Here is a 23,958-nt window from a genome sequence, read left to right on the forward strand (position 1 = left end):
CAGACTAAGCACTGTGCCACATGCTGTGATGTCTGCTAGCAGAAAACCAGGGTATCAAAAGGACCAAGAATTCTTAAGACAATACAATCTGTAATGACAAGACTTTTCTTACCGTGAGCATGATGGGCTCACACACCCTCTGCTTGAACTTGTCTCTGTTGCTTCTCAGCCATAAGATGGCGTCGTAGGTGTCACGGTACCTCTGTCTCAGCTTATCCTCCTTCTGGTTCATAAGATGATCAAAATGCAATATATGATCGCTCACATCTGCAGTGAGAAAAACACGTTTCTCTGAAGGCCTTAATCGGTAAGATAACCCGCTAATAATGTTAAAGAATATTGCCGGAGTCCAGCTCCAGCTGAGTTCAGAACTCGCGAAGGGTGCATGGATGAGACGCAAAGAAAGAAAGAGACCAGTAGGAACTGATCGTAATGGGCGACGCACAAAAGCTGTCCGCTTTATTTATACAAAATCAGTCAAACTCTGGCTCAGGCTTTTTTCGTCACGGTCAAGTGGGGGTTTCTAAAGATAACTCTGCCATTTGTTTCACCTAAGGCTAGGTTGTTATTCACCTGGCACGTGGCGCCTGGCTAGGAAAAGGTTTTCAATAGATGATGCATATCAGTCAGTAACACATTCCTACCACAATTCTCATTCTACAGCTTGCTCTTGAGACAGTCAAGGAAGGAAGGGACCTAAAAGATCAAAGAAAGAGGGAAAGAATAGATTCCCACTACACCTGAAGACAGAACACCCTTGATTAGCCTAGGATCAAAAGGGGAGTTAGCACCCTTGATTAGCATATGGTCAATGGGGGGAGGGAAAACCCTAAGCCTTATGGCTAAAACAGTATCAGCAACATCAACTTCCAAGCTCACAGCGGTAGTAAACATTAACTCCACAGAGTCAGACAATGCCTAAATAGATTACAGAAATCTCGATGGGGTTGTCCATGCAAAGCGAGGTGGAGCTGCATTCAGGTGTTGTAGAGACATCCGCCGGGCCTTGCCACACAGCGGGAAGTTCCTTGCGGCCTTGCCTGCAATGGAACGATACTCTTCACACCTTCCTGTCTTCCACATCCATCACATGGGCCCCAGCAGAATATGCCAGATGTAAAGCTTATAAATATTATTCTGCAAGTACTCTGCATAGAGGAAAAGAACTGGCCTGGATAAGTCAACCTAAAGTGTTCTAACACCCAAGATTAAAAATAATCTTGAAGCTATAAAAAATGTTAAGCAGGTAGCCTAAGCAGGAACAGAAGAGGACAGTGTTGTGGCACTGCTTGCAATCCTGGCATGCCGTACTGCAATACTGACTGTTCAATCCAACTTCCTGCTAACGGCCCGGGGGGCAGGGAAAGATGTCCCAAGTACATGAGAGACCCAGGGGGCTTCACGGCCCTTAGCTGGGACACTGTGGTCATTTAGGGAGAAGAACAATGGATGCAAGACCTGTTTTTCTGCCTTTGAAATAAATACAGAATTTAAAAGAAGAAAAAGAAAATTAGGTTTCGTATCAGAAGACAGTAACAACAGACCTCCAAAATTCTGAGAAAACTTATTTTTAACCTAAAAGTATACACAAAAAATTGAGTAAAGGAGAGCAAAAAGACACTACCAGGATGGATACAAAGACTATGCAACTCATTCTAAAATGCCACTGCTTAGGATGGGCTCTGATTATGCAGCAAAGATAAAGAATGCAGCTACAGAAGACTTCCTGAGAACAACCAGTGTGGCCAGCAAGAGGCACAGAGCTACAGAAGTGAACAACACTTCATAATTCCTTCAATTTAAAGAAACAAACAAGCAAGTGTCATATTTTTTAAAAACTAGAATAAAACATTTAAAACTATTAACAAAAGGAAATTTAATCACAAAATAATACTTGGCTTGGGTGTGTCAGAGTTCATTGTTACAATATTATTTCTGAGCTTGTAGAATTAACCCGTATAAGGAGAATACACAAAAATTAGTAATGCTTCTCAACAGAATATCAAAGTGTTTTCAGGCTTGAGCAAACAGAGCCCAGCTGGCAGAATGAGAACCAGGAAGCGTGAGAGGAGGGAAAGCATGGATGAGGCCTGCTACTTTATACTGCCAAGTACACATTCAGGAATATTAGTAACTCAAGTAACAATAAGAAAGACAGGAATTTAATCAAATTAATCCTTTTTTAAACTTTTATTTGATTTTAAAGATCTCTTTATTTTTATGTGAAAGGCAGAGCCACAGCTGTCTTCTACCTGCTGGCCAGGGCTGGGTTGGACTGAAGCCAGAAGCTTGCCCAAGTGCTTGGCTGATCTGCCGCTGCCTTCCCAGGCCACAAGCAGGGAGCTGGATCAGAAGTGGAGCAGCCAGGACTTGAACCAGCACCCATAAGGGATGCCAGCACTGCAGCCGAAGGCTTAGCTTGTTGACCCCAAGAATTAACTTTTAAAAAACTGATGTTACTGGAAAGAGATGCAAGCTTCCATTTGCTGGTCCACCCTCCAAACGCCTACACAGCTCAGGTCTGACCAAGTTAAAACCAGGAACCTGGAACTCAAGGGGGGTGGCAGGAACCAGTCCACCTGAGCCATCACTGGACGCCTTCCAGGTACGCAGCAGCAAAAAGCTGCAACGGAAAACAGCGCTGGGAAGCAGATCCAGGACTCAATCGAGGTCCGATACGCGATGCAAGCATTCCAGGCAGTGTGCTAAGTAACCTACACCCAAATCAATTCTAATATAATCTAACAGTCTCATCACAGGAACAAGAATCAGAAAGAAAAGTTGTTCTAAGCTAGAATGCATGTCGGAGTGACTGTCAGAACATCTCAAGCCGACTAAAGTAGCCGCAGTGGAATAAGACGATTAATAAACAAGAACGGACTGTTACAGACAACAAGTAGTGGAGTTCACCGAGAGCCTCCTCCTGGCAAGCTGGGAGGGTGGGACTGGAGCTGGACTCTGCACACAGAGCTACGCCGGGATGAACACAACGGCTTCTAATTCATCTGTCACATATGCTGACTTAGACCACAAGCTCTCTCCCAGAACGTGCTGAGGATGCAAGGCTCGATCCCCTATCCAGGGGAAAGAAAAGGCAACACTGGATAGGCTTGGAAGAGCACAGCTGGCGAGTGAATGAATAACAAATCTGACGGGAGTGGCAGTGAATTAGCTCTGCTAGAGAAATTAAGCCAACAGTTACAGTTAATAGCTGACACACAGTGGCTACAGGTATCTCAGGAACCGAGCTAGTGCGAGCAGAACTCCAGCAACAACCCTGATTGGCCTGAACAAATGACCACGTGAACACACAGCGGCTATATCAGCAGAGCAGAGCTATCTCGAGCTAGAGCGAGCTAGAGCGAGCTAGAGCGAGCAGAACTCCAGCAACAACCCTGATTGGCCTGAACAAATGACCACATGAACAGCAAGGCGCACCAAGAAATCTCCATTTTGGAAGCATTTCTTAAGCACACTTACTCTTTCTTTCCTTCTCTAATGTCTGCTTTTCTCTCCGCCTGTTGATGATCTCGCCTTCACACAAGGCCTTTTCATCCTGAACTTGGCTCAGATCGTTCGTGACAGCCTCAATCTGAGGCTGAAGATTTTCAGTTTTCAGCCGAATTCAGTTCATTCTGCAAATCTGCTATCATTTTGCAGGTATTACTTATTCTTCGTTGTCGGTCATCCTCTTCATTTTGTTTTACTATTAAAGCCTGCTGAAGCTCCTCAATCTAATAAAACAAAAGTGCATTAGGACCTTAGAGTTTTTTACTCCATGTTTGCTTTTCACAGTAATAGTTTTACAAATGCTGGGCCCAACACAGCAGCTTAGAAGCTAAAGTCCTTGCTTGAACACATTGGAATCCCATATGGGCACCAGTTCTAATCCCGGCGGCCCCGCTTCCCATCCAGCTCCCTGCTTGTGGCCTGGGAAAGCAAATGAGGATGGTCCAAAGCCTTGGGACCCTGCACCCATGTGGGAGATTTAGTGGAGGCTCTGGGCTCCTAGATTCAGATTGGCTCAGCTGTAGCAGTTGTGGCCGCTTGGGGAGTGAACCAGCAGACGGAATATCTTCCTCTCTGTCTCTCCTCCTCTCCGTATATCTGACTCTCCAATACAAATAAATAGACAAATGCAAAGATATCCTGGTAGAATTTGACTACTAGATAACCATTCTAAGCAGATTATTATTTTTGTTTTATTTGGTTATTCATATATGTCAAATACCTAAAACAGAACTTATCATATAGAGTATTCACCAGTAGAAAAACCAAGACATTTATAAAGCCAAGCATATTTTAAATATTTGCAGAAAGTAAGTATGTACCACATATTGTAAGACTGGAATTAAAATCCATGCGCTAAAGCATACAATTGCCTCAATGAGCAACAGAAATGACGATGTAGCTCAAAGTCTTAAGCTGAGCTATTTTCTTTCAACGAAAAATCTGCTTTATCAGCACTTCAGATTAATATTGTGAGGTTTTCATCATAAATCTATATGCTCAGATTCTTGACGTATATGCTAGTTAAAACTTTTAAAAATCAAGATTTGTAATTTGCCACCTGATGTTAGAGAAATTTTTATCTAAATCACTCTATCTACCACAGAATTAAGATCTTTAAGAAACATTAATTTACAAATATGTACTTATACACCCAACTTATATTTTACAACTAAAACTATGCATTAAAGGAAACACATCATGTAACACATTTATTAGTTGGTCTTGTTTCAAAATTTCCTTCCCCATTAATAAAAGTCATAAAAATATAATTCATTACAAAAAAACAGACTTTTAAACAAGTATAAACTTACAATCTTTGTATCGTTCGATGTTTAGATGTTCATGTCTATGAGACACACAGAATGTAAGTATTTTGATGGACATCATTAACAGTACACTGCCAGTGCCTTCTCCTTAAAGAATGCTGGCAAGTAGGACTCATACCTTTAAAACCACAGGGCCCAGCGCGGTAGCCTACTAAAGTCCTTGCCTTGCACACACCTGGATCATGCCCTGGTACCCCACTTCTCATGCAGCTCCCTGCTGCGGCCTGGGAAAGCAGTCGAGGACGGCCCAAAGCCTTGAGACCCTGCACCCGCATGGGAGACCCCAAGGAGGCTCCTGATTCCGGGTCGGCCCAGCTAAAGCCACTGTGGCCACTTGGAGAGTGAATCATCAGACAGAGTATCTTCCTCTCTGTCTCTCCTCCTCTCTGTATATATGACTGTCCAATATAAATAAATATTTAAAAACAAATAAAAATGCACAGCTAACTGGGATTTATATCAAGGATGCAGTTAATTCAACACTCTAAAAACAATCACTACTTCCCCCATATTAGCAAGCTAAAAGAATACAATCACACAACAGATATAGAAAATCAGTTGACAAAATTACCCATTCATGATAAAAATGATCAGAAACATAGGAATATGTAGCAACATCTAAAATCTGATAAAAGCAACTATAAAATGCCTACAACTGATATACTTGATAGTGAAAAACTGGAGCATTTCCTCCAAAGAGCAAGACAGAACAAAGAAATCCACACTGACAATTCTTCCTCAAAGTAACTGTAACCCTGGCCGGTGCAGTAAAGGCAGGGAAAGAAACTACATGAAAGTAAGCAAGGAGAACAGAAAGAGGACGTGATTACACTGAAAATCCCCAGCAAGCTGTGGCACCTCAGTGAGAGGCTGCTGGTGAAGGAGACAGACTAGTCAGTGAGGGGACAGACTAGTCAGTGAGGGGACAGACTAGTCAGTGAGAGGCTGCTGCCGAAGGGACAGACTAGTCAGTGAGAGGACAGACTAGTCAGTGAGCGGACAGACTAGTCAGTGAGGGGACAGACTAGTCAGTGAGGGGACAGACTAGTCAGTGAGAGGACAGACTAGTCAGTGAGAGGACAGACTAGTCAGTGAGAGGACAGACTATTCAGTGAGTGGACAGACTAGTCAGTGAGAGGCTGCTGCCGAAGGGACAGACTAGTCAGTGAGAGGACAGACTAGTCAGTGAGGGGACAGACTAGTCAGTGAGAGGACAGACTAGTCAGTGAGAGGCTGCTGCCGAAGGGACAGACTAGTCAGTGAGGGGACAGACTAGTCAGTGAGAGGCTGCTGCCGAAGGGACAGACTAGTCAGTGAGGGGACAGACTAGTCAGTGAGAGGCTGCTGCCGAAGGGACAGACTAGTCAGTGAGAGGACAGACTAGTCAGTGAGGGACAGACTAGTCAGTGAGGGGATAGACTAGTCAGTGAGGGACAGACTAGTCAGTGAGAGGCTGCTGCCGAAGGGACAGATAACGTGTGAGCTGTAAGGCACAGAGGACTTGAAGAGCTACACAATGTGGTGAAAACAAATCCAACGTCTGCGTAGACGCAGACCCACGCTGCTGACAGATCCGAGGATACGACGCAGTCAAGATGCAGTGCTCCCCAAGGGTTCAACACAATTCCTACTAAGAGAACTGCAACATTTTTCTATACATATAAAAAAGATCTGAGTTTCATTAGGAATGGTAAAGCAAGAAACGCTCCAAATTCTTGCCTCCTTGAAAACAATGAGAACATTGAACAAAATTTGTTAAAACTTATAAAAACTTTCTAATTCAACCAAATGTGCAATACACTGCTTACAATAAGCTCACGTTTTCTCATTTAACCGCTTATTTCTAGACACTAGAACTATAAGCTGAGATTATAACATACCAATTGAATAATGAAAATGTATTCAACATGAAAAGCCTTAGTGTATGTATGTATACTTTGTCTCAGTCCCAAGTACACATGGATTCCTACAGAAATTTCTTATAACAGAATAAACCCCCGTAGCAGAGTTAAGTCCCCAGATTTTCTCTGGCTAAACAAATAAACCCACCGCTACCCTGCTAAGCAACCCTCCCCACGCGCTACAAAGAGCAGCGCGTACACATTTTGGAGCAGTCCTGAAGACAATGTCTGCGCTAGTGCCACACTGTCCAGAGGCAGTCCGCCTCAGACGAAGGGAAGCAGTGGAAGGAAGAGGATCTTCAACAACTCAGGAACAGCACTGGTCCCGAGTCCCGACCTGAAAGCACAAAGGTGAACGAACGCAACGTTTCAACGCAGACCCTTACATGCTTATCCTTCCTTTCAATGAGGTCTCGCTTCTGTTTGCATTTCTGAGATGCTTCCTTGATATCTGCTGCCTGTAACAGAGAGCCAGAAAGAGGCAAGCATCAGTAAACCACTCAGTCAGTCAGTTAATCCACAGCAATACTTCCCCATGATTTATTTCAAACCAAAGTCATAACTATGATACCTACAGTTATTCCTATTGATATTAAAAGCCAATAGTATCATGCATGTGTATGCTTATTTTCTTGTATTTACTTTCCCATTTTATCTGAATCAGAAAATAGTCATATATGGCTGTCAAAACATATTATTGCTTTTCAAAGGAATTAGGCTCAGAGGGAACAGCAGCCCTCATGCACAGTTCAAGCCAAAAACTAGGTCTCCTTTCAAACACAAGGTTTTCTCTACCTCGTATTTTAACGTTACACCAGAAAGAGTAAAACAGAAACTGCGCAACCTACACTGTGCAGCCCAGGCCTCAGAGCAGAGGGGACACTGCAGCCTTGGGGCTCTGGGAAGGCCGGCCTGAGGCCAGGGCCTTGGCTGTCAGCCCAGCAGAGTGGGCACTGCAGCCTCGGGGCTCTGGGAAGGCCCGCCTGAGGCCAGGGCCTTGGCTGTCAGCCCAGCAGAGTGGGCACTGCAGCCTCGGGGCTCTGGGAAGGCCCGCCTGAGGCCAGGGCCTTGGCTGTCAGCCCAGCAGAGTGGGCACTGCAGCCTCGGGGCTCTGGGAAGGCCCGCCTGAGGCCAGGGCCTTGGCTGTCAGCCCAGCAGAGTGGGCACTGCAGCCTCGGGGCTCTGGGAAGGCCCGCCTGAGGGCAGGGCCTTGGCTGTCAGCCCAGCAGAGTGGGCACTGCAGCCTCGGGGCTCTGGGAAGGCCCGCCTGAGGGCAGGGCCTTGGCTGCTGGCCGGAAGCCGCACTGTGTGAACCTCTGCCTCATTTCTTCACTGAGCAGCTCATGCCCCTGGTACAAGCAAGGTAACTGAGGCACACCTGGTGGAATGTGCGTGGGCCACTCTCCGTGGACACCTGATGCCTCGCGGGGCGGCACTGTGAGAGTTCCAGGGCGGAGGAAACCACAATCTACGTGGGCCACTCTCCGTGGACACCTCGCGGGGCGGCACTGTGAGAGTTCCACGGCAGAGGAAACCACATCTCTGCCTGGTCCTCACGGAGTCAGCCTGGTGACCTGCTCTACGTGAGCTGCCAAGCCGCGGGGGATCCGGGCAAGGGGATGCCACTCCTTCCCAGGAAGCTAAGCCAGAACTTACTGACTGTAAGCTGAGCACTAACGATGGGTATATAATGTCTTCAATAATAAATACTAAGCCTTTAAGAGGAACGTCACAACCACTGACCTCACCTTACTGAAGAGAGAAAAGTTCAAGGAGATTAAGTTGCTCAAAGCCGGGCGGTCAGTAAACAGTATAGTGGGAATTTAAAGACTGCTCTATGTGATGTAAAACTTATGCATAATTAAGAACACTGGATCATCTCCCTGACAGGAAAGTTTAAACAAATTACACAAGTTGGAAAATGTATTCTACCAGGAACAGAAGTGTGCGGGTGGAGGGCAGCACAGAGAGCACACTCCTTTTCTCAGAAAAACAATTCTAAAATAGGCCAGGGTACTAGACTTTAAACAAACGGGCAGAGAGACGCTGGGCAATGCCTCAAGAGTCAGTTCCATTAGAAGCACCCAAGCAAAACTAAAGGCTTCATGAACTAACCTGGGATTCACCGTAGACCTTCCCCTCGACCTCACAAGCAGCAGCTTAGCCGGAACAGGAAACACAGGGACTAAAGTGTGTGTGTAAAATGAACAATGCAGCTACTGACCGCTACAACTAGTAATGACTGAAAACTATCTTTTTTAAATCTCTTTTGCTTGGGGAATTTCTAGAAAAATGCAGAATTTTTTACTATTAAAAGAGAGGACATACCTAAATAGTATCTATAATCACTTCTTGTTCTAATATTTAAAATGACCAACAGTAATTCATAGATCAGATCTAATGAAATCCCAAACCCTCACTTGCTCTTAATGACTAAACTTTTTTTTTATTGGAAAGGCAGATTTAAGAGAGGAGAAACAGAGAGGAAGATCTTCCATCCTCTGATTCACTCCCCAAGTGAACGCAACGGCCAGAGCTGCGCCGATCCAAAGCCAAGAGCCAGGAGCTTCTCCCGGGTCTCCCACGTGGGTGCAGGGTCCCAAGGCTTTGGGCCATAGTCAACCGCTTTCCCAGGCCACAAGGTGGGAGCTGAATGGGAAGTGAAGCAGCCAGGACACGAACCTCATCCATAGGGGATGCAGGTGCGTGCAAGACAAGGATTTAGCCACTGGGCCATTGCACTGTGTCCATAATTAATCTTTCAGCTTAAAATACCGCAGAGCTTTCCTAACACAATAGTAGCAAAAGAAACGCTACTGGACAGGCACGATGGCTCAACTCTTGTGCAGACGGTGTAACTGATAACAGCAGCTCAGATCAGAGTCTCGGGGACAACACTGACCACACCTGCAGTAAGCACAGCCACTGCACGCCAGGCCCCAGCCTGCACGCGGGCATCTCACGAGGGCACTGGCGTGAGCTCCAGCTGCTCTCCTCCCAGTGCAGCCCCCTGCTTCTGGCCTGAGAAAGCAATGGAGAATCGTCTCAGTCCTTGGCCCCTAGGCCCTTGTGTGAGACCCAGAAGCTCCTGCCTTCAGCCGGACTCAGCTCCAGCCATTGTGGCCATCTGGGGCATGAAGCCACAGGAGATCACTCAGCCTCTCCTGATCTCTATACACCTGCTGCCAAATAAATAAATAAATAAATAAAACGCAAAGGAAAAAAAAAGCCAAAAAACCCAATTTCCTTTTTCTTAATTTGCACCTTGGACTTTCTACAAAGTAGCAACCTTCCTAGATTAGGTCTCTGAAACCCAGCAGATGTGAAAAACCTTAAGCTAGTTAAATTTAGCAGAAGCGGTAAGCATTTGAAACATCTGTCAAATACGTTTAGATTGGCCATGGAAGCACCTTTTGCTTGATCTGAGCCTCCAGGCCATGGCGCTGTGCTTCAATCTCCTCCATCCGCTGCCTCATGGGGATCTGGCCCTCCTTCAGCCTCTTCACCTCGTCCTTCACGGCATCGCGGGCCTGCTTCACTTCCTCGTACTCCTGACAGACACTTTCGTATTCCTGCCAAACAGTTAGAAACAAAATGCACCAATACTCACACGAAACCAATTTAGGTAAACTTGTATCTCTGACAGGAAAGAAGTGTAAAATTCATCCTTGGTAGCAACTTTGGAAATAACAAATTCCAACATGTCTAAGCAAGCCTTCACAATGAGCCAGACCTTTGGCCTTCCAGAGCCTTCTTCCTGAAACTTGAACCCTAATGACTATGAATCTTACATTTTCTTCTAATTTATCAGTAAAGAAAACGATACAGGGCAAAGAAATATAAAAACTAGTGATGAAAGGTAAAACTGAATAAAAAACATGCGACAAAAGGAAAACAAAAGCGTTCCTTGTCACATCACAGACTAACAAGCATATGCTCCACAAAACTAAACAGAGAGGCAAGAGCCCTGGCCCAACCCTTCGGAGCCCCACGTCAGGCTGTGGGCATGCTGCTCTGCCATCACACCCGGGGCAGGGGTGGCAGGGGACGGCCACGGGCACGCTGCTCTGCCATCATACCCGGGGCAGCAGGAGATGGCCGCGGGCACGCTGCTCTGCCATCACACTCCGAAGCAGGGGGTAGCAGGGGACGGCCACGGGCATGCTGCTCTGCCATCACACCTGGGGCAGCAGGGGACAGCCGCAGGCACGCTGCTCTGCCATCACACTCCGAGGCAGGGGTGGCAGGGGACAACCGTTGACACGCTGCTCTGCCATCACACTTGGGGCAGCAGGAGACAGCCACGGGCACGCTGCTCTGCCATCACACCCGGGGCAGCAGGGGACAGCCGCGGGCACGCTGCTCTGCCATCACACCTGGGGCAGCAGAGGACAGCCGCAGGCACGCTGGCTCTGCCATCACACTCCGAGGCAGGGGTGGCAGGGGACAACCGTTGTCACGCTGCTCTGCCATCACACCCAGGGCAGCAGGGGACAGCCACAGGCACACTGCTCTGCCATCACACCCGGGGCAGCAGGGGACAGCCGCGGGCACGCTGCTCTGCCATCGCACCCAAGGCAGCAGGGGACGGCCGCAGTGTTGGAGTCCCTGCCTCTCCCCTGAGAGACCTTCAAGGAGTTCCTTGGCTCCTGGTGTGGGCCTGACCGAGCCCTGGCCAGTCAGGCCATTTGTGAGTGAACCAGTGGGTCAAAGAACTCTGTCTCTCTGTCACTTTGCCTTTCAAATAAAAACTGACCAAGCATAAGTACAGCAGTAATACACCATATAACACTGAATGAGATGAAGGAAGAAGAGAAAATAACACGAATGAGCATTGCGTTTCTGAAAGATTCAATCAAAAGAGTGAAATCAAGCTCAGTAGAAAAAATGGTAACCAAAAGACTTCAAAACACAAAGAACAGGTAAAAGAATGAAGAATATTGAACACAGGAGAAATACAAACAAAAAGATCTAAAGGAAAGACTTTCAAAAACAATTACAGAATATGGAACAGGATAAAGAAGAAAAAGGTTAGAATGTGACAGTCACATGGCTTTCCAACCTAATAATGATTTCCACTTTAACCTGGCAATCCATAACTATAAAATATCCTAACCTATTACATCTCACCTATTAGAGAAAGGAACGCATTAGAGAACTGAATCTTTAGTCTTAATCATGATCTCAAATAATAAAACATGCCTGAGGATGGGAAAGAGCTGAGCAGCATGCCGAGAGGCACACAGCGCGTGAAAGGCGCCAGCTCAGACAGCAGCTGCACCTGCAGAAAAGCCTGCAGAAATCCTCCTGATGTGGCAGAGAATTCCCAACAACCCATCCTGCAGACCACTGGCAACTGAGAAAACAAAGAGCTGATTACATCTGGCAGAATCAGCATAGTGACCGACCTATGATCTGTTAGGGACAGTAACTAGTGCACAGCTATGTAATCAAACAGAGTAAGAGAAATACAAATTTAACTGCCTCGACATATTAAGAAAAAATGCAAAGACATCAAATTTCAATATATGTAGTAACGAGTGCACTCTTTACAATCATTCTACGACTTAAAAGAATCACCTATTTTTGTTTCTAATAATTTAATACTTACCACCCAGGGCCTTTTTGCTTCAAGCATCTCAATTATGTCTAAATGTCGTTTCCGTTCATAAAACCTTTCCACATCTTGTTTGTATCTTTCATTCCTTTGGATCATCTTCTCTAGATACTCAGTTTTCTCTTTGCATGTTGCCTAAAATGAATATTTGATGACTTATTAGTTTAAAGAAGACAACATGTCGCATGCTTTTAACAATGAAACGTGCACAATGTTGGTAAACTCTGAAAACAGTGCCAGCGTGGTGGCACAGCACACTGATCGTCCCTCACGGGAGGCGGCTCAGGTCCCGACTGCCCTACTTCTGAAGCAGCTGCCTGCTTCTGGCCCACGGCCCTGGGCACCTGCACCACATGGCATACTCAGAAGCAGCTCCTGATGCCTGCCTCCCTGGCCAGCCCAGGTACAGGAGCCACAGCAATGCAGGAAGTGAGTCAGCAGTAAACAAAATCTAAAAAAAAAAAAAAAAAAAATCCCAGCAAAGGCTTCCCTTTGGGTTGTTGGGAACTGTTTAAAGGCGTCACACCTGAATCATGCATCAGCTTTCTCATGCACTCCCAGGCACGTGACGGAGGAGACCCTATGACAGAGAGCCGACTCTCCCTGTGAAGAAGGTTTCTGTCCGTGCACTTCCAGGAGAGGCAAATCAACTCCTCCGGTCAAAGCAAATGAAATGTCACTATGACATTACAAAGACCTCAGACCTGAGGACTTAGAAACAAGACGACATGGCTAAAGCCTACAGGCTTTCTCCTGTGCGTCAGCAATACCAACGCAGGAGACTCTGAGGATGACGCAGTACAAATGCAGGAGAATCTGCGGATGACGCAGTGGACAGGGAGGAGGTCACAGGCTGGTACAGGACAGACATCAGATGATGCAGTGGACAGAGAGGAGGTCACAGGCTGGCACAGGACAGACGTCAGATGACGCAGTGGACAGGGAGGAGGTCAAAGGCTGGCACAGGACAGACGTCAGATGACGCAGTGGACAGGGAGGAGGTCACAGGCTGACACAGGACAGACATCAGATGACGCAGTGGACAGGGAGGAGGTCACAGGCTGGCACAGGACAGACATCAGATGACGCAGTGGACAGGGAGGAGGTCACAGGCTGGCGGACAGACGTCAGATGACACAGTGGACAGGGCGGGGGTCACAGGCTGGCACAGGACAGACATTAGATGACACAGTGGACAGGGTGGGGGGTCACAGGCTGGCACAGGACAGACATCAGATGACGCAGTGGACAGGGTGGGGGGTCACAGGCTGGCACAGGACAGACTTCAGATGACGCAGTGGACAGGGTGGGGGGTCACAGGCTGGCACAGGACGGGCATCAGATGACACAGTGGACAGGGCAGGGGTCACAGGCTGGCACAGGACAGACATCAGATGACACAGTGGACAGGGCGGGGGTCACAGGCTGGCACAGGATAGACATCAGATGACACAGTGGACAGGGTGGGGGTCACAGGCTGACACAGGACGGGCATCAGATGACACAGTGGACAGGGCGGGGGTCACAGGCTGGCACAGGATAGACATCAGATGACACAGTGGACAGGGTGGGGGTCACAGGCTGGCACAGGACGGGCATCAGATGTAGGACCAGATCTTCGTGAAGATCTCGAGCAGCTGCTCTGGTCACCAACCCAGAGTAAGTACAATAACAAACTGCAATTACATCTTACATAATTAACAGCATAACCTGTGTAATAAACTGCCCAGTATATCCTGTATAACAAGAGTATAACCGTTTATACTTCAACAAGGGATCTGTTATGAAAATTTCATGAGTTAATTCCAGTTGTTGAAACAAACAAAAACAAGATCCACAAAATGAATTTTTTACAAACAGCATTCTATGAAAAGAAACGTGTATCTACATATGATCACTAACGGTAGCGAACAGGAAGTCAACGAGTAAGAATCCTGTAACTTTCTGGTACAAAAAAACTTACACTGTAATTGGCTTTTAAAAAAAAATTATTTGTTTTTATCGGAAAGCCAGATATACAGAGAGGAAGATGTTCCATCCAATGATTCACTCTCTAAGCAGCTGCAATGGCTGGAGCTGCACCAATCCAAACCCAGGAGCCAGGGGTCTCTTTCAGATCCCCCATGCGAGTGCAGGGTCCCAAGGCTTCATTCAGGCTGTCCTCGACTGCTATCCCAGACCGCAAGCAGGGAGATGGAAGAAAAGCTGGGCCACCAGGATTAGAACTGGCACCCAAATGGGATCTCGGCTCGGGCAAGGCAAGGACTCAAGGACTTTAGTCACTACGCTAATGTACCAGGCCCAGTTACTGACTTTAGAAATTCAATTAATGAAACCCTATGCAATGTTCCCATGGCTAACCCATGCCTTATATGTGCCAGGATACCATATGGGTACCAATTCATGTCCCAGCTGTTCCATGCCCCTGACCTGGGAAAGCAGCAGAGGATGGCCCGAGGCCTTAGAACCCTCACCCATGTGGGAGACCCAGAAGAAGCTCCTGGCTCCTGGCTTTGGATTGGCTCAGCTCTGGCTGATGCAGTAACTTCGGGAGTGAACCAGTGGACGCAAGATCTTTCTCCTTCTCTCTGTAAATCTGCCTTTCCAAGAAAAATAACTGAGAGCAGGCAATACAACCCCGAGTAGAAACAGAATCAGCAGCATAAACAGCATAGTGACGGGAACGGCTCCCCATCCGCCACACGCCAGCAGCTCGAGCGGCACACACCTCCAGCTGCTTCTCCTTCTCCCGGAAGTTCTTGAGCTCACAGTGGTACATGTGCATCTCCGGGGGGCCGATGGACTTCTCAGTGGCTTCAAGGAGCTCAATTTTGCTAAGTTTAGCAAATTCTCCAACTTTGTCCTAGAGCAAAAATTAGCACCAGTAACTATTATCACCTATATTTATACATGGTATTTCACTCAATTACACACTTACAAGCATGGAACTCCTCCCAAAAGACATGAGATATCAATCTTCACATAAATGTTTTATAAACAGGATAAAAACTACCACTTTTGTGAAACACATTAAAATGCTCTACATTAACATTTACAAGTTGAAATGGTTATATACATAGAATAACATAATAAACAGTTTTAGCACACAGGAAGACATAATTACGGGGCTGAAATGAACACCACCACACATCAGACGGCTGTTTGAAGCTTTTTAAGCAAAAAAGTCATTTCAAACTTCTACTTCTGGAAGTATTATCAAGTTTTACATTTGCATTCAATTTGGACATTTAATCAATTCACTATTCTGTTTCTAAATCAAGCTATAATTTGGTTAATGGAAGCATTCAAAGACAATTTAGCAATCTTTGGCATATCACTTAACATTCATTATCAGGATTTTTAATTTTTAGTAAACAGTATTAAAGGACAATTTTTGAGAGTATATGTATAATTACAAATTTTATGTAGCAAGTACCTTATGCAAGTACTTTAACTAAAAAGCTAGTAACAAAACTGTAAGAGTTTACAAATGGAAGGACACGGTTATCTGAGAAACTCTCTAACAATCATACAATGTCTAACCTGGACTCTATTAGTCTTCTGTACTACTCCTAATCAGGAATATTCTACTGGGAGAGTGACCTGCTGCAGGTGGCAAAGAACCGTGAGGTGAGCCAGTGCAAGACTGCAGGCTCAGCAGCGCGTACTCGGCCACACGGTTCCAGCTTCAGCTTTCTGCAAGGCATCCCTGGGAGGCAACTGTGCCAGGTGGCTGAGTCACAGGCACCAGTGGGAAAGGCCTGCAGGGAGCTCCCACATCCCAGCTTCTCCTCCATCTGTCCTCCCGGGCATGCAGGGAGCTCCCACATCCCAGCTTCTCCTCCAGCAGTTCTCCCGGGCATGTAGGGAGCTCCCACATCCCAGCTTCTCCTCCATCAGTCCTCCTGGGCCTGCAGGGAGCTCCCACATCCCAGCTTCTCCTCCGTCAGTCCTCCTGGGCCTGCAGGGAGCTCTCACATCCCAGCTTCTCCTCCATCAGTCCTCCTGGGCCTGCAGGGAGCTCCCACATCCCAGCTTCTCCTCCATCAGCCCTCCTGGGCCTGCAGGGAGCTCCCACATCCCAGCTTCTCCTCCATCAGTCCTCCTGGACCCGCAGGGAACTCCCACATCCCAGCTTCTCCTCCATCTGTCCTCCTGGGCCTGCAGGGAGCTCCCACATCCCAGCTTCTCCTCCATCAGTCCTCCTGGACCTGCAGGGAGCTCTCACATCCCAGCTTCTCCTCCATCTGTCCTCCTGGACCTGCAGGGAGCTCCCACATCCCAGCTTCTCCTCCCCCAACAGTCCTCCTGGACCTGCAGGGAGCTCTCACATCCCAGCTTCTCCTCCATCTGTCCTCCTGGGCCTGCAGGGAGCTCCCACATCCCAGCTTCTCCTCCATCAGTCCTTCAGGGAATGTAGGGAGTCAACACAGAGACAGAAGTCTGTTTCTCTCTGAATGCTTTTCAAATAAAAATACATACTCTTTTTCTTCCCAAAGAGGTGATCTTTTATATTATATAGCATTGCAATTTAGACTCTTTTACAGTATTTTAAAAGCACACTATATATACAATTTTCTCATCTTCACATTTCTGCTGACCGTACCTGAGGCAGGAAGTGACAGAGATTGCCCACTTGAATATTTAAGGCTGCGACCTGCTCTTCTACTACTTTTTGGGTTGTAGGTTTTTTGTTGATGAACCAAGAGGATTGATTTTTTGTCACATCAATCTCACGGGTGATTACAAGATTTCCAGAAGCCCTGAACCTAATTGGAAAGAAATTCAAAAATTTTTCCATGTTCATAAAACACGTTAGTTTAGAGAGAGAATTTTCCCCAAATCCTCTTGTACCAAACACCAGACAGAATTATTGTAGGGTTTTGTTTGCTTTTGCTTTTCCTATCTTGGCCTCTCTCAAGAAGGAAACCTGGACATTTTATTAGTAATAATACTTTAATTGTCTACATGTCAGTTACTATTCAACCTTTAAAATTAAATTGTTAAACTAAAACAAATGCCAGCACTAATTCCCAAACCGTGAGCAGAGGAGTCATATAGCTAAAGTAACTTTTCACCACACTGTTATCCAATCAGATATGTTGACTGCAATTAAAAAAATATGATGTATATTAAACACCCCCTAGTTGGAAACCATATGAATAAAATCTGACTCCTGCATAAACATTTCCAAAAAACTGAATACTCAAGCAGCCCCATGGCTGCCTACGTATCCCACTTCAAATTCAGAAGGAATTTCACTCCATGGCCAATAGAATATTCCAAAAAAACAGAATCTGAAAGAAGGGTATTTACTGATTTCTTGCCTCCCATCTCTTCACCCATCTTCCTCACTGGGAATCAGCATGTGGGGGAGAGATAAACCACTGATCCCCAATGGCTCCACGGCAATGCTGTGGCAACAGACTCCACTGTGCTCAGAACACATCACACTAAGGTCAGGACTTCAAAATACTTACAAACTTTACTTCCAGAACAACTAACGATGAACACCCTTTATTATCCTCTTGCTGTAAATAATTAAAATACCTTCATAAATCCTTGCATGAACAATCAGGGAAGTGAGGACTTTTGGCAGTGGGGACCCAGAGTGACATCCCCTTTGAGGATACTTGTCCAAACAGGTGACTACAAGGATTTCCACGGGAAAAGGCAGCCAGGCCCAGAGCTGCTCAGTGTGGACAGTCTAACTACCCTTCATCACCATCAAGGAAAGGTCACAGGTGACTGGCAGGTGACTAGCAGGTGAAACAGCTTAGCCCACTCCTAGTTTTGGGGAGTCACAAGGCCGCAGCCATGCACTGGGTGTGCGTGAGGACCAGTCTATGGTGGGCCGGGATGGGATAAGCTAGGCTGGTTGTAGCACCTGCCAGGTGGCACGAGAGATGGGGCTGAAGGCAGAACTTACCAGGCAGCTGCATCGACAAGTATGTGCACTGGCTAGTGCTGGTGACAGACCCAATCTGACCCTGCACTGGCCAGTGCACAAGAGTTAAGTCAGAGGTCACCCCAGGTGGGGTTTCTCGGGGAACTCCCCAACTAGATATTGGACTCAAACACTGGCAACAGGAAAAATCACAATATATGTGGTCTGTCCTTGTAGTGCTTGTTTCAGGACGGGGCCTCCTCAGTTGCTGATGCTGTGCAGTGGACAGAATGACCAAATACAAATCTAGGCCACCAAGGGACACTGACTGCCTCATCAGAGGATGGGAAGCAGAACAGGTTGGACCACTCTCCTGGCCAAGCTCTGTAGCATGTCCCTAGCTCCGCAGATGCCTTAAGGTGGACTTGACCAGCCAACAGACTTTGCAAAGATCTTCTCAACTCCGGTACATTGAAGCTGACAACTTCTTGGAACTATCAAACCTCTCAAACAATATCTTGAACAGTCTTCCCCACATCAGGGTCTCTAAGGCATCATCACATGACTGCTCCCCCTCCAGGTGCTAATGTGGTTTGACAGCAAGGAGCAACTCCCTCCCCTACGCCTCATGCAAACCTGAGAATAGTAACAACTGAAACTCTATCCCACCACCTTCCTCCAACCCTGACTCTCCCTACCCTAATCAGGCCCTCACAGCTGTGTATCTCTCTCAACTATGTAAACATTTAAAAATAAAATCGAAAATTTTAAGAAAAAAAGAAAATGACAACATGAAGTCATTATTTATCATATTAAACCTAAATTCAAATGGACTAAGTTCTTCAATTAAAAAACACAGACCAGGGCCCAGAAGGGTAGCCTAGCAGTTAAAGTCCTCACCTTGAACGCGTAGGGATCCCTTATGGACACTAGTTCTAATCCTGTCAGCTCCACTTCCCATCTAGCTTCCTGCTTGTGGCCTGGGAAAGCAGTCGTGGACTGCACAAGGCCTTGGGAGCCTGCGCCGTGTGGGAGACCTGGAAGAGGCTCCTGGCTCCTGGCTAAGGATCGGCACAGCACCGGTCATTGTGGTCATTTGGGGAGTGAATCACTGGATGGAAGATTTTCCTTTCTGTCTCTCCTCCTCTCTGTATATCTGACTTTGTGATAAAAATAAAATAAATTAAAAAAAAAAAGTCCTCGAGCCCTTGCCTTGCGAGAGCCAGGATCCCATTTGGTGCCAGTTCTAACCCCAGCTGCCCTGCTTCCCATCCAGCTCCCTCCTGGTAGCCTGGGAAATCGGTCGAGGACGGCCCAAAGCCTTGGGACCCTGCACCGTGTGGGACACCCAGAAGAAACTCCTGGCTCCTGGCTTTGGACTGGCTCAGCTTCAACCATTGCAGCCACCTGGGGAGTGAACCACTGGATGGAAGATCTTTCTTTCTGTCTTTCTTCTCTCTGGATATCTGACTTTGCAATAAAAATAAATAAATATTTTAAAAAATAGTAAAATAAAAACTATTTCCTCACATCCCATAAAATAAGGGCTCTCAGATAATCTTTAAAAAACTTTTTCAGCTCAAAAGCCCTACGGCTCCCTATAAATTATCCAGAGTGTAACTCTGCCTAAAATTCATGTAACAGCATGAATATATTCCCATGTGGATTACCAAGGACAGTCCACTGGCCTCATCAGACGTTATCCTGTGATCCCCGAAAGAGCTCCCAATTTGTGAAAAATATTGTAACTTAACAAATACTAAACAGTGGTATATTTCTATTTCATTACTTTTCTTAACTGTAATTTGCTTGATATTTTTTCCAAAGTAGAATTCTTACTAATTTAAATAATATTTGAAGATATATGAAAGAACTTGCTTATTTAGAAAAAGTATTCAAACATTATTTCCAATATTTATAACAATACTGCACCAGCATTCATTTCTAAAATCAATATTATACTGGAAAAGTGTCTTGGAACTTTTACCACTTACAATTCAATTTCCACCATGCCTTTGAGACATCCTCTCTTCACAAAAAACCCAACCTGAGAGAGAAAGGGAAAAGTGAGCAGTGTGATGACGCTTCCGGCGCTGCCTGCCAAACCAGGGCGCCCCAACAGCTTCTCCTAGGTTCCCTGCCACACCCCAAAAATACCCTTTGCAAATGTGCTCCTTCCATTTTCCCCCCTCACAAATAACAAAAACAGTATTCGTCAAAATCCCGGAAACCTCAACGTGTCAGGTAAGCTGTCGAGCAAGGTCAAGCCAACAGATGGCAGAAACAGCATCTAAGTCCAAGAGAGCTGGCTCATCAGTGTACTCAACACGCTAAAGGACTCCAGGAACAAACCCTCCGGGCAACGGTCCCCGTCGCACGTCACCCACTGAGTGCCACGCCAAGCCTCCTCACAGACAGTTCCAGACACACACATTGGACATTCTCACTACCCTGTTAGCAACTGACAAACTGTCATCAAGTAACTTTAATGGAGTGATACCGGGCTGACGTGGTAGGCTACATTTCTCGCCTTGCACGCGCTGGGATCCCATTTGGGCACTGGTTCGTGTCCCACATACTTCACTTCCCATCCAGCTCCCTGCTTGTGGCCTGGGAAAGCAGTCGAGGATGGCCCAAAGCCTTGGGACCTTGAACCCCGTGGGAGACCCAGAAGAAGCTCCTGGTTCCTTGCATCAGATCGGCTCAGCTTCGGCCACTGCAGCTGCTTGGGGAGTGAATCAGCAGACAGAAGATCTTCCTCTTTGTCTCTCCTCTCTGTAATGTCTGACTTTCCAATAAAAATAAATCTTAAAAATATTTTTGATACTTTATGGCTGAGTCCTTTTGTGTTTAGAAATAACAGATAAGGCCTGGTGAGATAGCTCAATGGGCTAATCCTCCCCCGCAACTGCCAGAATCCCATACGGGCGCCAGTTCATGTTCCAGCTGCTCCACTTCCCATCCAGCTCCCTGCCTGTGGCCTGGGAAAGCAGCCGAGGACGGCCCAAAGCTTTGGGAACCTGCACCCGTGTGGGAGACCTGGAAAAGGCTCCTGGCTTTGGATCGGCATAGCATCGACCACTGCGCTCACTTGGGGAGTGAATCATCGGACGGAAGATCTTCCTCTCTGTCTCTCCTCTCTGTATATCCGCCTTTCCAATTAAAAAAAAAAAATCTTAAAGAAAGATATAAATGATGTGTGGTTTCTAGTTGCTGAATGCACTTTTATAACATGTTCCCTACACTTAACTGTGTTATTCAGGTGCTCTGAGGTCAGTTCTTCTCCAACCGATCTATTGATTACCTTGCTGGCAGCTCTCCCACTGCAATTACCTATCCATTATCTCATCATTACAATTTTCAGATTTTAGACAGCAGTATCCATGAGCTCAGCATCCATGCATTCAAAACTAATGAAGACGGAAATCACGTGGAAAAACCTGCCTATGTTTGGAACACATGCATTTTTCCTTCCCATCGTTCCCCTAAACAATACTGCAAGACTAGTTCTAGAACACGCCATCGCACTCAGCCTGTAACTGGAGGTGACCCACGGCACGCAGGACACGTGTAACCACAAGCACTGGCACCTCGCCTTAGACACAGGGCTGGGGAGATGCAGATTCCAGCCGACACCCCTCCGGCCCCTGAGCGAGCTGCCTTCCGCCATTCCTGGTCCTTTCCCTTCTGTAGCTGCAGTTCCGCCTTTGTTCCTCTTCCTTCCCAGGTTTGCATTCAGGGAGGAGGTTACAGTAGAAGGTGTCTGTGGATTTCCTGTTTGAATCCTGTCTTGGACACATAAGGCTTCTAGGATCTGAGGATTCAAGTGTCTCCACTGGTCCCCCTTGCCAGGCGCACTGTCAAGCCCTCAGCCCGCGATCCCCTCCGGACTGCAGCTTCTTACATCAGCTTATCTTCCTTTGCATGCGCTTGACTGCTGTACCACATTTTCTCCACACTGTGATTTACCTGTATTTTAGCATATCGTTGATCTCAAGTGTCTATGTTAATGCTTTACCTCTCCACTAACTTGCTCTTCAAGTTCTGTATTTTAAAGTTAATTACATTCTTTTCCAAATTTCTTCATTTGCCACTTATTCCTGTTAACTTGCAATGTTCTTTTAGCTTACACTACGTGTCTGAGCTCTGCCGATCTGCAGTCTGTTGGCGCCTGCTGCTATTCAGCTGATTCATTTTTCTCTCATGTTTTGCGACTTGCTGTAGGTACAGACTATTATATATACTATAAATACTGTATGTATTTCTCGGAACTAATGAGGATTAGATTAGAGGTATTTTCCCTCAAAGGATTTACATTTGCTTCTTCATTTTATGATTTGGTTATTTTTATTGTGCAGGCAGAGCTACAGAAAGCAGAGTGAGAGGTCTTCCCCCGGCTGTTTCGCTCTCCAAATGGCCCGAGCGGCAGCAGCCGAGCCGATCCGGGAGCTTCCTGCAGGTGTCCCACGTGGACACAGGAGCCCAAGGACGTGGGCCGTCCTCTGCTGCTCTCCCAGGCCATCAGCGGGAGCGCAATCAGAGTGGAGTAGCCAGGACACGAACCGATGCCTATCTGGGATGCCAGCATTGCAGGCAGTGGACTTACCCGTTGCACCACAGAGGTGGCCCATCAAATTATCCTTATAAAGATTCTCAAGGAATACAGTCCAGAATAGTTCCAGGAATGGAAATCTGCTTTCAGCTCCTCCACTGTCACATTGCTTCTACACAACCACTACAACCTCACTGTAAGCCAGTAACTGAGAAATAGAAACGCGTTGGCTGCTAAAGACAAGCAACAACTTTACCTGTTTATTTTTTAGGTACTTAAATTAACTCACCTTATCTGCCCGTCCCATGAAAGCAGGTTTGCCTGCTAGTCCAAGGCAAATGGCACAAACAATACTCGACTTTCCTGTTCCATTAGGTCCAACGATCATGTTTAAGTTGGGTCCGGGAGACACTTCGCAGGCATCGTATGTTCTAAATTACAAACATGTGAAATTATTAAACAGAGATAAGAGTGTGCCCTTTACATCTTATCATCTCTTATCAAGCTCTCTTCATCATCTACAGCATCTCAAATTCCTTTCAAATCCAGCTCAAGGGCGCTTACAATCTACGATGAGAAATTCAGTGAAAGAAATGAGAAAGTAATTATCAAATATCAAAAATATAAACTGCAGTGAGTGAAGATGCATTTTTATAACTTATCAAGTTATCACTACACAAATAAGACAATTTTAAAACAATCTTCACACAAGCAGTTACGGCTTATCTGACATCTGTGGGTTTTTCCATCAGAATGCTTATCGGCTGCTTACATATTCTAACAGTTGAAACAATCCAACCACTTTTATTTCAAACAGAAAAAGGAAGCTATGTATCAACTCAAGGTGACATGAAGACTCCATGCTGCCAATAGTGTCACCAGAGAACCTAGCGCCGGTCCACACGGAGCTCAATTTCACTCGCAGGAGCGAGAAGGAACTTCCTGCCAGGGCACTCTGAGGTAGCCCCGGGGCCTCCAGGTGCCCGCTGCCGGCACTTCACGTGGAACCCTGCCTAGCTGCCAAGGCCTTCGGCAGAATGTGAAGGAAGCTCTCTTAGGTCTAAAGACCCCGGGTTGGAACCCAAACTAACGCGCTGTGCCTGTGGTACTTCAGCCAGTGCTCGGTGCCACCAGGACTAATGCCCAGACAACTGAGCCAGCAC

At 46.5% G+C, this 23,958-nt stretch overlaps 1 protein-coding gene across 1 annotated transcript in view; it reads right to left on the bottom strand.

Annotated features, from left to right (window-relative positions):
• LOC121167086 (structural maintenance of chromosomes protein 5-like) overlaps positions 1–23,958 on the bottom strand; it is a 54,177-nt gene that overhangs the window by 25,440 nt on the left and 4,779 nt on the right. The window contains 10 exon segments of the mRNA XM_040996466.1: positions 113–267; positions 3,481–3,611; positions 3,613–3,734; positions 7,126–7,197; positions 10,150–10,311; positions 12,351–12,491; positions 15,085–15,219; positions 16,963–17,125; positions 20,238–20,290; positions 23,085–23,226. Of these exon segments, the coding sequence (XP_040852400.1) occupies positions 113–267; positions 3,481–3,611; positions 3,613–3,734; positions 7,126–7,197; positions 10,150–10,311; positions 12,351–12,491; positions 15,085–15,219; positions 16,963–17,125; positions 20,238–20,290; positions 23,085–23,226 (1,276 nt within the window).

Source organism: Ochotona curzoniae, unplaced genomic scaffold (genome assembly GCF_017591425.1).
Source record: "Ochotona curzoniae isolate NIBS_2020 unplaced genomic scaffold, NIBS_Ocur_1.0 patch315, whole genome shotgun sequence".
Taxonomy (NCBI): domain Eukaryota; kingdom Metazoa; phylum Chordata; class Mammalia; order Lagomorpha; family Ochotonidae; genus Ochotona; species Ochotona curzoniae.